General features: G+C 45.7%; 1 protein-coding gene across 3 annotated transcripts in view; it reads left to right on the top strand.

Annotated features, from left to right (window-relative positions):
- NEURL1 (neuralized E3 ubiquitin protein ligase 1) overlaps positions 1–15,362 on the top strand; it is a 283,006-nt gene that overhangs the window by 236,250 nt on the left and 31,394 nt on the right. For all 3 annotated transcript variants that reach the window (XM_073354469.2, XM_073354467.2, XM_073354468.1), the window contains exon 4: positions 13,595–14,275. In XM_073354469.2, the coding sequence (XP_073210570.1) occupies positions 13,595–14,275 (681 nt within the window). The remainder of the gene's footprint in view (positions 1–13,594; positions 14,276–15,362) is intronic.

Below are 15,362 nucleotides of genomic sequence, written 5' to 3'. Positions count from 1 at the left end.
CTCTGCCCCCTTCTCTCCTCAGCTCACCCTTACAGCTGGTAAAAAGTGGGAGGGCATAACCCTCCCAATTTTAAAAGTGATGGGGCCAGGGCCCCTGGTCTCCCCCTGTTCCGGCACCCCTGCTCTGACTGACTTCAGTGGGAGCCGGGGATGCTCAACCCCTCACAGAATTGTGCCCCTGAATATGTTGGCATTAGTTCTTTTGCAACCTAGTTTTAATATCTTGTGTGGATTTGTCACAATATAAATGATTCTTTGACAGTCCAGACATATCACCTGCAGTGAAACTGCTTCTCCTCTAACTTTGTGCTCTTTCTCCAACCCTTGGCTTGAACTTTCACTTCTGACTGCTCAATCACAGGAGAAGTTCTCTTTGATACTTGAGACAGTATTGGACAGACACAGTGAGTCTCTCTAAAATGCTAATTTGGACCTTGTTGGTCAGAAGGGGAACTAATTCAGTCATTCGATTCACACATCTGTTGTTTGCTTGACGAATACGACGCTCTGTCATGAAATACGTGTAATTGGCGACAGAGCGGACATCTTACAGAACTCCCAGCCTTCTTTGAACTACTGTAGAACCTCAGAGTTACGAATACCAGAGTTACAAACTGACCGGTCAGCCACAGACAGAGGTGAAAGTGAGTCGGTACAGCGTACTGGTAAGAAGTGGCCGATGGTACCGGCCCGTACGCAGCCGATGTTAAAGCGCTGCCCTTACTGCCCCTTTTGCCACCGTGCCCCCCCTTCCCTTCAGGGCTGCCGACGGGGGGCGGGGGCTGCAAAAGGGGCAGCTGCCCTCGGGCCCGGTGATTTAAAAGGGCCTGGGGCTCCCTGCTGCTGCTACCGTGAAGCCCCAGGCCCTTTAAATCACCACCGGAGCTCCAGGCGGTGTGGGCCAGGCAGCGTGGAAGGGCTGGCTGGGGGAGGCTGACCTGAAGCATGCCCCTTCTGGGGGCTCCCGTACCGGTAAGTAATCTATCTTACTTTCACCCCTGACCACAGGCCTCATCTGGAACCGGAAGTACGCAATCAGGCAGCAGCAGAGACCAAAAAAAAAAAAAAGAGGCAAATACAGTACAGTACTGCGTTAAACATAAACTACTAAAGAAATAAAGGGAAAGTTTAATAAAAGAAAAAAAGATGTGCTATGGTAAGGAAACTGCTTCTGTGCTTGTTTCATTTAAATTAAGGTGGTTAAAAACGGCATTTTTCTTCTGCATAGTAAAGTTTCAAAGCTGTATAAAGTCAGTGTTCAGTTGTAAACTTTTGAAAGAACAACCATAGCGTTTCCGAGGTGTTTGTAACTCTGAGGTTCTACTGTATGTTTGAAGCTTCCTGATCCTATGTCTTGTCTGCTAATTCAGGGCCAGCCAATGGTGTGTCTGTAACAGCTCCTCATAGCATGAAACAGCCTCCCGTGAGTTACTTTGGCTTCCAGATTGAATGAATAGGATATAAAATCCAAATGTAACTAGTAACTTGTGCATGAACCCCATAAAAGCACTTTGCAAATGTGTTTACCCTCCACTAAGTACATGTACCTTTAGTGTCCTCGTGGCCAAGATGGAGTCTGCTCTGCAGGCAGCTCTAGCCAAGAGAAGGCGCGCGCAGGAATGCAGCAGGAAAAATTCCTTCCACCCCAGGGGCACCCGTTCCAAACCCCCCACTGAAAAAGTGGATGGATATAACAAAGGGAGATATTTATTTACAGAGGGATGAGAGGAGAAAAACAACAAGGGGAAATGTAGGGGGAGCAGTAGAACAGGGTTGCATCCAAACCAAGGCCCCACAGGCCCAGTGGTAGAACAGTCTGAAAGGGCAGAGACTGAGCAATGTGTCTGCACACAGAGTTCAGGAGTCCTGAGCAAAGTTCCAGTCCAGTGCTGAGTCTTGGGTGCTCCTGGTTGTCTTCGGCGCCAGTGAACTTTCCCCAACAAACCCTATTCTGCCGCTCTCTGCAAAGCCAGAGAGAGACAACCTCCCCACTTAACTAGCTACAGCCTCCCTCCTTTTTCCCAATGCAGAGGCACAAGCCCCAGTACTGACAGCCCCATGCAACTCTGGGCAGCAGTGATACTGGGTCCAGCTCCGGCCTGTCCTTCTTGGGTGATTCCCCCGTGGCACAGTGCTCCTGCTGCCTCCTGTCCTGGGGTTTCCCCGATCGGCCGCCCTGTCCTTCCCAGGCTTCACTCAGGTTCTCTCTCCTTCACTTTGTCCAGGGCCTCCCTGCTGCAGCCCTTCTCTCCCCCCGGGCTCCAGAACCACACCCCCAAGTTTCCCTCCTTTCTCTCACTGCTCCCCCTCCCCACTAGGAAAAAGATTTAAAGGGGCCATGCTCTCTAAACCGCAAGGGGTTACATACACAATGATGTCAACTTGGTATCACCACGATTTACGAGTACGAAGTGCATGAATGAAGAATTGCTCAGGCTTTTGGCCTTTGGAGCCCCCTAAAGGGCAGAACATGACACACTGCAAGGTGACAATGGGTGCCCGGAAACCATATCTCTCCAAATCAGAACCCACAGAATATTCTGTTTGTGACAGTCTTAACCTGCTGTGTGACTCATCGGGCTGATGTCATCGTTAATTATTCCTGCTATTCATTTATATATCGCCACAAGTGTGTGAGCTGGCATGCAGATCAAAATGAGAAAGGGCTCCCGCCTTGAAAAGCTTGCATTCTAAAGAGGCAACATGTAGACAGGGGTAGGGGAGTGGTGCTGATTGGTGAAGTGAGGCATGTGCTGTGTTAGTGATGTTAGTTTGCAGTTTTTTTATTCTAAGCAACCATTGAAAAATATCAGTGGAGGCTTAGCACCTCCAGCCGCCAGCTCCCCCCTCGCCCCCAGCGTCTCCCATCCGCTGGCAGCCCCACCGATCAGCTCCTTCCCCTCCCTTCCTGTGCCTCCTGCCCACCGTGATCAGCTGTTCCGCGTGTGCAGAAGGCACGGGGGGGGGAGGGGGCGGAACTGGGCAGGAAGAGGCAGGGCAGGAGTGGGGGTTTGGGGGAAAGGGTCAGGTGGGGCAGGGCCTGGGGCAGAAGGGGGGGTTGAGCACCCCTGGGGCCTGGAGGAAGCCGGTGTCTGTGCCCCCTTCAGTTCAAGCCCCACCCAAACCCCCTCAATTCAGCCCCCTCCATTCAGTCCCCCAGCCCCGATCATCACCACCCCATCAGTTCATTGCCCACCCCGTCGACCCCCACCGCCCTCAGTTCACCCTCTCAGTGCTTATCCCATCTGCTTAGAACTCACCATCAGTACAGCCTCCCACTCCATCAGCCCCCATCCCCCTCACTTCAACCCCGCTACGCCCCCCAGCCTCACCTCTGCTCCTTAGGGTTCTTTATCCTTCCCAGGCCTGGGTGGGGCTGCAGGGGGTCCCCTCTCCCACTTCCCAGGCTGACAGTGAGAGCCCGGCCAGCGCCTGGTGCTGACTGTAGGAGCCCAGCCCGCTGTCTGTCCTCAGGTGGAACATGGCCCTGCCACCCCAGGGTTGCTGACAGCGGGAGCCCCGGCCGCGCCCAGGGCTGCTGACACGATTTCTGAGTGAGGCTTAGAAATCGCGACTCTCGCGATCAGTTCATGAGAGTTGGCATGTCCGAGTCCATAATGGTCATGCTTCCTTTCTTCCAGCGCTATCAGTCCTTTCTATTTAGGTGGTAGGCTCTTTGGGGCAGGGATTGTATTTTACGATGTGAGTGGGCTCCCAAGCTCTGATACTATTTAGGCAGGAGCTAAATTGTACCTGCTCTTGAAGACAAGGAAGATGATCTTACATTTAAAGCTGATGGAGCTACATCGGGAAGGAATTTCTCCACTGACTGTAATATGTTGTGTATTCCTGTAGGGAAGATAGAAAGGGCATGCTTTATTTAAAATGCCATAGTAAGACTTTATTTTAAAAGTCATAAACAATATGACAATAACTAGATCTTTATTTAACTAAAGACTTTGGGTTTCGTGTCTCTTTTGTGTGGTGCAGTAGGAAGGGATGGTGGGTCAGAAATTAGTCAGATAGTTTGACTTTTCGGCCTGTTCTTAGGGGGAAATGTATTGAGATGAGTTGAGTTTCTCTGTGTATGGCAGAGAAAGTTTTAAGTATGAGTCATTCCTGTGTGGGATTTTATCCAATTGCCTCCCACATCTACAATAAGGCTCCCAAAGTGGCTTCTTTGTATGAACTGAGAAGATGCATTCCGGCGCCTGAGTGTTTATGAGAAGTAAACACAGTGGAGTGCCCCCAGGTCTTATAACTTCAAGATTTAAAGGTAACAGAAAAAATAAAACAAAACTAGGCAAAGTGTCACAGTCTGATCATGTACATTCTGTGACTCTAGGTTTCCACAGGGTCATGATGATAGCGCAGAAAGGCAGTTGTCTGCTCCTCAGACCTCACATGGAGAATACAAGTTTTCTGACAGCAAATAAGTTTATTTTTTTAGAAAATGTGTCTATTTTGGTACATTGCCAAAAAGTAAAAGCACTCCTACCATTCTTTATGAGGTTGACTTTGTCTCTTAACTACTACAAGCAATGTCTCTGTCTCCCCTTCCTTTCATTTCTCTTTTGTTTGCCTCTTGAATTTTCTACTTTGGTTTATTTTCAATAAGGATGAGTTTGTTTTTCCATTTTCTTGGCTTTCCCAAGTTCTAAGAAACATATCACAAAACTAGAGATGGGCCTGAACCAAATGTCCTATAACTCTGGGAAAATCTGAACCTAGATCCTGACTTTGGGGATACAATGGGCAAATGAAAAAAACAGAAAAATTTTTGTTTCGGGTCAAACAAAAACATTTATTTTTTTTAAGGTATTTACCTTTAAAAACAAAGTAAAATTCAAAATAAAAATTATTGAAAATAAAATCAAAACACTTCATTTAGAAAACATTAAAAGGAAAATTTTTGATTTTATTTTATTTTATTTTTTTAGCTGAAACAATTTGACAAATTGAACACGAATCTGCAAAATGTTTCGGTCAACCCAAATATGCATCTTTTGACAAAATAAAAATTTCATCTGAAAAATTTTACCAAGCTCTAGATATAATGAATTTGCATATATACAGCATCTTCCATCCTCAGTCCCCTCAAAGTACTTTACAAAGTGAATTCTATACTGTGCACAGCAATCATTCCACCTGCCACTGAAATGCAGCCATTGCTGGGCTGAAAAGGGGAAACTGTCTAATACTGTGCACTGCACAACTAATTTAGGACGGGAAGCGAAGAATACCACTGAACAACTGCAAGGAGAGTTTGGCAAAGACAGAGGTATGAGTTGGGATTTTTAGTGAGAAAGCTGGGCTTACCATCCTACTCTTATGTGGGATGTTGGATCTTGATTGACTGCAAGTGCCCTGTTACACAGTTTTACTTCTCATCCAAAAGATGGGTTGCTTTTTGCCAGATCACTTCAGCTCATCTCTAACGGCCATGTTGCTTTACAGCTTCATCTGCTTTATATTTCAGACACTTCCCCTAAATTTTCAAAGCGGTGCCAAACGGCCTCTTAGCCGCACAACTCCTGTTAAAGACCTTGGAGGAGGGAGTGACCCATCATAAGTGTTGGAATCATGCCCATCTTCCCGGAGGGCTCCTCCCTGAGAGTTTCAGAAGGAGCCCTGGTCCGTTTTCTTGACTGTGAGTGGAGTCCCCACATAATGGCACAAGTAGAATGGTAAAACCCCGTTTGTGGAGGCTGATTTTGAAAGGGCATATGACATTTCAGTCAATAGACGTTAGACTTAGGACCTGCAATTCTTGTTGACATCAGTGAGCAATTTGGGGGTGCTGCAGTTCTCAGGGTTTTAGTTGCAAAAACTCCACAAGGAGATATAATGTTCAGTGAAAATATTAGTAAGACAAAATTACCAAATGAACATGGGGGAGAGGGGTGGAAGAGGAGAAGAAATGGAGTTGGTGGAAGGAGGGAAAGCAGAAAGAATGAAGAGAAATGCTAGAGGGAATTTTTGACACCCCCCCCCCCCCTTTTTACTTCTGTTTCCTTCAGTGGATTACACTGATTCAAGTGAGTTCAGAGCTGATCCCTTTTACTTAATTAACAGAAAAAGATGAGTCGTGTCCAGATACAATTACATTTCTCCTTGTTCCCTTGCAATCTCTACACTCCTGTTTCCTATTAAGCAGTTTCATTTTATGATGCAATGTATTCTTCTATCAGAGGCCATGCATGAGTCTGATTCCCAATGTCTTAGAGACCCTTTTTTTCCAGTCCTAATACTTGAATTTCCTTTGTTCGTATTAGACCCTCTTTAGATCATTCTTGCAGTATATACCCATCATGTAATATACATTGGCAGGTCATTTACTGGGATCATGTATTATTTCTAGCACCATACGTGTGCACAGTGCTTTGCAGACAAGACAGAAGGAGAAAGTCCCTGTGCCCAAAAGCTTGCAGGTGAAGCACTTGATGCTGTGAGTTGTGGGTTGGATCCTGGGTGCTGCAGGAAGTCAGTGGGAGTTGCAGGTGCCCCACACCTTGGAGGATCAAGCTCTTTGGTAGGCAATAGACAAAGTATCAACAATGGGGAGGGTGAATGGATATAACAAAGTCACTATGTTATAAATGCTGACAGTAATATGTGCCTTTTGGGTCTTGTAGTTGTAGGGTTATTAGTGCTGTAGATTATAATTCTCTCCATGGTTGTATGTGCACACATCTGTATATGCATATACAGGAGGTGTCATAGAATCATAGAATCATAGAATATCAGGGTTGGAAGGGACCTCAGGAGGTCATCTAGTCCAACCCCCTGCTCAAAGCAGGACCGATCCCCAATTAAAGCATTCCAGCCAGGGTTTTGTCAAGCCTTACCTTAAAAACTTCTGAGGAACGAGATTCTACCACCTCCCTAGGCAACGCATTCCAGTGTTTCACCACCCTCCTAATGAAAAAGTTTTTCCTAATATCCAACCTAAACCTCCCCCACTGCAACTTGAGACCATTACTCCTTGTCCTGTCATCTTCTACCACTGAGAATAGTCTAGAACAATCCTCTTTGGAACCACCTTTCAGGTAGTTGAAAGCAGCTATCAAATCTCCCCTCATTCTTCTCCTCTGCAGACTAAATCCCAGTTCCCTCAGCCTCTCCCTCAGCCTCTCCTTCTTGTAGTGTGGGGCCCAAAACTGGACACAGAACTCCAGATGAGGTCTCACCAATGTCGAATAGAGGGGAACGATCATGTCCCTCGATCTGCTGGCTATGCCCCTACTTATACATCCCAAAATGCCATTGGCCTTCTTGTCAACAAGGGCACACTGCTGACTCATATCCAGCTTCTCATCCACTGTCACCCCTAGGTCCTTTTCCGCAGAACTGCTGCCTAGCCATTCGGTCCCTAGTCTGTAGCGATGCATTGGATTCTTCCATCCTAAGTGCAGAACCCTGCACTTATCCTTGTTGAACCTCATCAGATTTCTTTTGGCCCAATCCTCCAATTTGTCTAGGTCCCTCTGTATCCTATCCCTACCTGCCACCATATCTACCACTCCTCCTATTTTAGTATCATCTGCAAATTTGCTAAGAATGCAATCCACACCATCCTCCAGATCATTTATGAAGATATTGAACAAAACCGGCCCCAGGACCAACCCTTGGGGAACTCCACTTGATACCGGCTGCCAACTAGACATGGAGCCATTGATCACTACCCGTTGAGCCCGACAGTCTAGCCAACTTTCTACGCACCTTATAGTGCATTCATCCAGCCCATACTTCTTTAACTTGCTGACAAGAATACTGTGGGAGACCGAGTCAAAAGCTTTGCTAAAGTCAAGAAACAATACATCCACTGCTTTCCCTTCATCCACAGAACCAGTAATCTCGTCATAGAAGGCGATTAGATTAATCGGGCATGACCTTCCGTTGGTGAATCCATGCTGACTTTTCCTGATCACTTTCCTCTCGTGTAAGTGCTTCAGGATTGATTCCTTGAGGACCTGCTCCATGATTTTTCTGGGGACTGAGGTGAGTCTGACTTCCTGTAGTTCCCAGGATCCTCCTTCTTCCCTTTTTTAAAGATTGGCACTACATTAGCCTTTTTCCAGTCGTCCGGGACTTCCCCCGTTTGCCACGAGTTTTCAAAGATAATGGCCAATGGTTCTGCAATCACAGCCGCGAACTCCTTTAGCACTCTCGGATGCAACACATCCGGCCCCATGGACTTGTGCACGTCCAGCTTTTCTAAATCGTCCCTAACCACTTCTTTCTCCACTGAGGGCTGGTCACCTCCTCCCCATGCTGTGTTGCCCAGGGAAAGGAGAACTGCATGGAACCAAGACCTCCTGGCTTAAGTATCTAGAGATAAGAAGGGAAATACCTTCCTCCGCCTCCTTCAGGAAGGGATATTGTTTTACGGAGGGAGGCAGCCCATCCCTTACCTGCAGACTGACTGGAGTGGCTGATTTAAGGAGGCCCACGTCGCTGGAACTCACGCTCCACAAATTGGGTGGGACGCTGGACAATTCTGTGGGGAGATCGGGAATCGGGGTAACCGAGGCCATAAGAGAAGCAACCACCGAGTCCGGGATGGAGATGTGAAGCCCCTCGGGGGCACAAAATTTGTGGGCTCCCAGCTTGCTAAGCATGTCCCACCCAAGGTTAGCGGGGCCTTCTGGCATAACAACAAATCTGTGTGACAACTTTAAAGAACCCAGCTCCACAGGGACGGGGCAGGATAGGGGAGCCGGGCACTTGTCACCCTCAGTATCCTGCACCCAGACCTTGGTATTAGAAAGAGAGCCCGGAACAAAAGTTAAAGCCTTAAGAAGTCAACATTTGCCAGCAGTCAGCATGCAGAGGTAGCTGAGGTACCATCCCTTTGAAGAGGGGTGTTTGGTGGTAGATGAAGGGATGAGTAGTGGTGAAAGGCTGGCTCAAAGAAGAGCAATCTTAGGGGGGACTTGATGGAGGAGTGTCATTGGGGGGTCTTGTTTGATCAGGGAGCCTCTTTCAGGTCGCAGCAGACAGCATGAAAAAATGAATAGCTGGCAGAGCACGGAGGAGGAGGAGGAGGTGCAGACAGAAAGCAAAGCAGAGATGTAGGCGGTGCAGAGCCTGGAATGAGGATTCTGATAACCCCTCCACTTCCCCCAGCCAACTCCTTGGTTTGAAGCTTTATTAAATTACGCTAGGGGCTACCCAGAACCCTGGGGATTTTTCTTCCAAACCATCTGAACTGGAAGCAGGAATCCTTTGAAGCCCACTGCCTAGGGAGGGTATGACATGCTAAATAGTTGGTGTTTTGTGTGAGGCTTAGTCTCTGAAACCCCTAAAGGGGAAAAACTTGCAGCAGAGAAGTGAAAGCAATCTTCTTCTCGCCCATATCCCCCGCTCCCTTATCACTCAGATAATTTACCCTTATCCTCTAGAAAAGAGAAAAAGGGATTTGTATGGCCCAGAAATTTAAAAAACAACCATACCTAGAGTGCCCCAGATTCTCTCCCACAAAAAAAAAGCGCATAGTGGAAAATCCTTTCCATGTAGAACACTGTGGTCACTTCCTACTATATCACTGTTGTTGCTATCTGTTAGATACATAACTGAGAAATCACTTGTCTCCATCATCATAATTCAGTGTAGGGGGTCAAACCCTGAATTCCTTGCTCATTTTGTCACCTCAATCCTTGCTCAGGCAAAACTTCCAGTGACATCAATAACGTGGTAAAACCCAAGGATTCCTAAATAATGTTGCACAGTTGGCTAAACTCTTTGGGATCCCTTGGGAATCTGAAGAAGTGGGTTCTTTACCCATGAAAGCTTTTGCCCAAATAAATCTGTTGGTCTTTAAGGTGCCACTGGACTCCTCATTGTTTTTGTGGATACAGACTAACATGGCTACCCCTCTGATATTTGGGGTGAGAGTAAGACATCGTCAGAAATGAGAAATTTCATGCTGATTGGGGCAATGTACTGAGGTGAAAACTAGCAGTGTCCCTACCTCACATTCCAGAATTTCACTGTGTGGACTAATTGTGCAATTTTATTCTCACACACACACACTACACGTGCATAGACACACACACAATACATTTGAAACTAATAAACAGTCTGTCTTAAATGTTCTTAACATTCACGCTGGAGATTGGCTGCAGCAAAGAAACAAGGCTGGATCATGGACCAGTGTCTTATTAGCAGCTTGTTCTATACTGCCAAAGTGAGAAATAGAGCTGCACTGAAGCAAGAAAACAATGCCAGCATGGGATTCTGCTGACGACTGACCACCCAATGTCCTCTCTTTTGTTTGAGATTTCACCATAATGACCAGATGGAATTATTTGTTCATAACTCCACATATTCTGCATAAGCGGTGTTCCGTGCTTCATGTCAATACACTACTTACATTCATGCAGGATGAATCTCAATATTTTAATTTCCTTATAATGGGATTTTAGAATTCGGCTGCATCATTTTCGATTTATCAAAAATCAGATCAGTAGGATCAGGCTGGCAACCCTAAAAGATCCACCCTTTTAGATGTTCACAAATCCCTTTTATGCATTAATAATACTTTGCTCTCCTATAAACCTTTTGTACAACATTCATGAATTAAGCCTCACAAGCCACCCGGTGTGGTTGAGAAATGTTATTGCCATTGTATGGATGGGCCATATTATATGGGGAAACCGAGCCACTGCGAGGTTGAATTGCTTGTCCAAAACCAAGTTAAGTTAGTAACAGTTCAGAATAGAATGTAGGTCTGCTCGCTTTGTCCAGTGTCTCAGCCACAAAACAGTCTTTCTCCCTAAACCTCCATTCAATTTTTTTGCCCAGCAGCTGAAGGGAAATGTGAAGCATCCTTGTGGAAAATAAGCTTTTTGAAACCTTGACTGTAAGCTACATGACAGTTGTCAGCTAGGCTGCCCATGTGTGGTTAAGGGGAATGAAATTTAAAGGACCTTCTGTTTCTATGCACAAAGGTCTCTACCAGTTCACCTACACAGAAGAATCTGCGTCAGCTGCCAGTATTCATTTTTTCTTCCTTTGTGGGTTTCCAGCCTGGAAGAGGGACAGAAGTCTGATTCTATCCAGCAGGGACAGTGATGACATAAACACTAGCCAATATAATAGAAAGCATTAGTGCAATTGCTATCTAAATTATCCAGGGTAACACCAGTTCCTGTTCTGCTCCTTTTTCTGCATTAACTGCTAGGGCTCGGAGTTGTTCCTAAGACGAGGAGAATCAATCACGTGATACAAACAGTCTGTTTTTAATTTTGAATATTCCAACATTATCTGGAAATAGCAGATTATTTAAAGAGGAGACTAGAGCAATTCAGTTTAAGCAAACCAAAGAGGTTACACTGCACCCCAGCGACCTGTGGGGGTGATCTTGTCAGATGTCCCAAAATAAGCGGGGTTGAAATGGTATAAGAGACCACTAGTGAGAACCCCTATGTTGCAAGATGTGCTCTCAGTGATTCAATAGAGATGGCATTTCTCCTTGGTGAGTCAGTACTGAACCAGTATTCTGGAGAGGTGCTAGGGAGTGCCATCCTAACAGGGGTGCCGTCTTCCAGAGGACTCAAGGCTCTGGTCATGTGCTGTTGTAAAATAATTAATCTGAGGGAGAAGTTTAGCAAACAGAGTCAATCTGTGGAACTCTTTGCCAGAGGATGTTGTGAAGGCCAAGACTATAACAGGGTTCAAAAAAGAACTAGATAAATTCATGGAGGATAGGTCCATCAATGGCTATTAGCCACAATGGGCAGGGATGGTGTCCCTAGCCTCTGTTTGCCAGAAGCTGGGAATGGGTGACAGGATGGATCACTTGACGATTACCTGTTCTGTTCATTCCCTCTGGGGAACCTGGCACTGTCCACTGTCAGAAGACAGGATACTGGGCTAGATGGACCTTTGATCTGACCAATGTGGCCATTCTTATGTTCTTAAGAGAGTTTTAGCTCTGAGATGCTGACTAATCAAATGTCTCCTCACTTACGTTCTTCCTCTGACTTCACCTAGTACCAGGTTTGCTTCTTGTCCTAAATTAGAATCTGGGGTTGTTACATTCTGCTTTGCAGTTGCTCTGTTTCATCCTTGCATGTCAATGCTGGGCTATTTTGGGGCCAAATCTTGAGGCCCTTGCTTGGGGACAGAAGCCATGTGTGAGTGTGCAGCGTTGGAGGATGGGTACATGGAGTCTTTCTTTGCCTCCCACCTGCTCCCCTGCACAGTGAGCCGTTCCTGTTGGACTGAAGAGCACAGGCGCTATTCCAAGCTAATGCTGCTTGTGATGATAGCCTTCTCGAAGGGGTTGTGATGAGAGGGCCATGGCTATGCACGGGCAATAGAGGGGTTCATGCTGCACCCTTTCAAGTGGTGGTGGAGCTGCTCTCTGTGTGTGCTTCTGCAGAGCCCATGGAGGAATTCTGGCTGAGTCAACAAAAAATCCTTCAGCGGCTTTTCTTGCAGAATGGAGTTTCCTGAGCCCACATAATTTGGACCTTGGCTTATAGCCGCAATCTGCTTTTCAGTCCCTACTCAGGCAAAGCTTCCACTGAAGTGGAGAAAGGTTCCTAGGTATGGCCCACAACTGGTATAATAAGGCCTCAATCCTGCACAGATTTAGACACATGCTTAACTTTACACGCACTGAATAGTTCCTGAAATCAAAAGAGTTACTCATAGTTCATAAAGTTAAGCATGGGTGGCAGGATCAAGGCTTAGGTTTGTAAACTATGTTGGTTCAACATTTTTCCTCCATTTATTGCTCCTTACCATTGACAGGTAGCAACATGGCTCAGATTGTACCAAACGGAAGTAATTTAGGTATTAAAACCAGCTGGTTACATTGTTTAGCAGAGGAACTAAATTGATGATCAGCTTTTGAAGCATCAAGTGAGATGTAACAGAAAGGATAATGTGTAATTATTTTTTCTCTGTTGCATTTGAATGCGTATGTGTCTTCTGTCTTTGTTATTTATCTGCCAGTTTGATTTTTAATTATTTGTTCTGGAGATAATGAGCGATTGTGCTGTATTTATAGAAAATTCCTGAGCTGTGATATTATCCGCTTCTGTGCTGTCTTTCTGCAAACACGGGTAGGCTGGCGATTAATTATCGCTAAAAATATTAATTAAATTTCAAGAGGTAACGAATAACAAATAGGACTGAAATTTACAAGACTAGCATTTTGATTTAAAATCCAAATATCTACTTAGTTACTCATTTCAAGGCCCTGGTGAGAGGTGACTATAGACATCGACAAGGCATAAAAGCTCAGAACCTTTATCACTATCGATCAATAAATTAATGATGTATCTCTGCTTCCCCTCCCCAAGGAGTTCCTCTCGGTCAGGTTTTTCTATCGTTTGAGTCTGTCGGCATTGGGTTATGCCGTGATTATGGTGCCCGGTGCTAGGGGGAAAGCACAGAACTAGCATACACTTGCACAACTATTTTATCTTATGCTCTTCTGTTCTTTTTTTAATTTTTAAGGAAAATTTATTGAAGGCAGAAGCCCTCTGCTTTTCAATCAAACCACCAGTGAGTCCTAAAATCCTGGATATTTTTATTATTTCTTGAGTGATCCTTCTCTCTCTCTCGTTTGGTTTCACAGACAGTGAAATTATTCCTCCCGACTGCCTGCGTCCGAGATCTTTCACTGCAATTCGCCGGCCCTCGCTGCGCAGGGAGACAGAGGATACCCGGCTCTCCGTGAGCCTCTGCGACCTCAACCTCCAGGAAGAGAACTTCCATGTGCTGGCCACCATGTGTCCCATCCCTCAGAACTCCCTCAATTCTCAGCATTCCCATCTCTTCCCATCCCAGCTCGAAAGTGACCTCCGCTTCCACCAGCTCAGGGGAGCCCATATCAAAATCCTGGATGACCAAACTGTGGCCCGGCTGGAACATGCCCGGGAAGAGAGGACTTTGGTTTTCACCAGCAGACCACTTAGAATCAATGAAACCATTTTTGTCAAAATTAACAAATCAAATGCCTCCCGTTCCGGCACATTGTCATACGGAGTGACCTCTTGTGACCCTAGCACTCTGAGGCCCAGTGACCTTCCTTATAACCCAGAATCACTGGTTGACAGGAAGGAATTCTGGGCAGTCTGTAGAATCTTGGTGCCCCTCCAGAGTGGAGACATCTTGGGGTTTATGGTGAATTCGGAAGGCGAACTGCATTTGAGCCATAATGGTACCAGCGCCGGCATGCAGGTCTGTGTGGACTGTTCCCAGCCCCTCTGGATGTTCTTTGGTTTACATGGAGCAGTTATGCAAATTCGAGTATTGGGTATGTTTGTCTATATTTTAAAATTTCACGTGAAAAATTTTGAGGAGGTCTGATTTGTGGGGAGGGGAATTGAATTAACATATTAGAAGGCAATCAGTTTACTTTAGGCCACATACACAAAAAGTATTACACCAGCACCGCCCCCCCCTCCAAAAAAAAAAAAAACAACCAAAGACCTCTGTAGTATTGTGAACCTACACCCAAGAATACTGAGTTAGAATACTGTACTTTGCATTTTTATAGCACCTTTCACATAAAGGTCTCCAAGCTCTTTGCAAATACAAACAAATTCATCCTCATAATCTCCTGGTGAAATAGGGAAGTGTAATCCTTTTGCATATAGAGAAAAGGGGGTGTCATGGTTTGCCCTAGTTCCTGCAGAAAATCTATGGCAGAGCCTGTTCCTATGCATTAACCACAAGACTAAACAGTCACCTGAGAAAGTCCTCCTGAATCCCTCGTGTTAGATTATGCAAAGAAGCCACAGTGAAATGTACTGTTTCATGCTCCCATCTGAGTGCAAGGCAGAAATCCAACAAACAATGAGATGTTTACGACCCATTCTGTTTTAATTAGGCAAGTGTAAGTGATGCAGGTAGGTAAATCTTTTAAAATAGATTATCTTTATCTCTAGAGGTTTCAGAGTAGCAGCCGTGTTAGTCTGTATTCCCAAAAAGAAAAGGAGTATTTATGGCACCTTAGAGACTAACCAATTTATTTGAGCACAAGCTTTCGTGCATCCGATGAAGTGAGCTGCAGCTTACGGAAGCTTATGCTCAAATTAAATTCGTTAGTCTCTAAGGTGCCACAAGTCCTCCTTTTCTTTTTATCTCAACAGTGTCCCTTTAACTGGAATGTTTCTAGCTGGAAAGTGTAGAACAAACACTGAAGGCATGAAAATGGAAGTCTACATGCAAAAAATGCTTGTGCTCTCACCTTTGCTTGTACACACTTACATTTGTGTGTGCAGGTGTCTGCTGTGTGCCGGCACAAGCGCTGTTGCTTGTGCAAGCTGCCGTCTTTATCTTAGCCTTGAAACTGGACCAAGTCCTGGTCCTGCTGATGGCAGTGTCAAAACTTGCAGTGA

Source organism: Lepidochelys kempii, chromosome 7, assembly GCF_965140285.1.
Source record: "Lepidochelys kempii isolate rLepKem1 chromosome 7, rLepKem1.hap1, whole genome shotgun sequence".
Lineage (NCBI taxonomy): Eukaryota > Metazoa > Chordata > Testudines > Cheloniidae > Lepidochelys > Lepidochelys kempii.
Note: the sequence above shows the minus strand (reverse complement) of the source record. Positions and strands in the feature narration are given on the sequence as shown.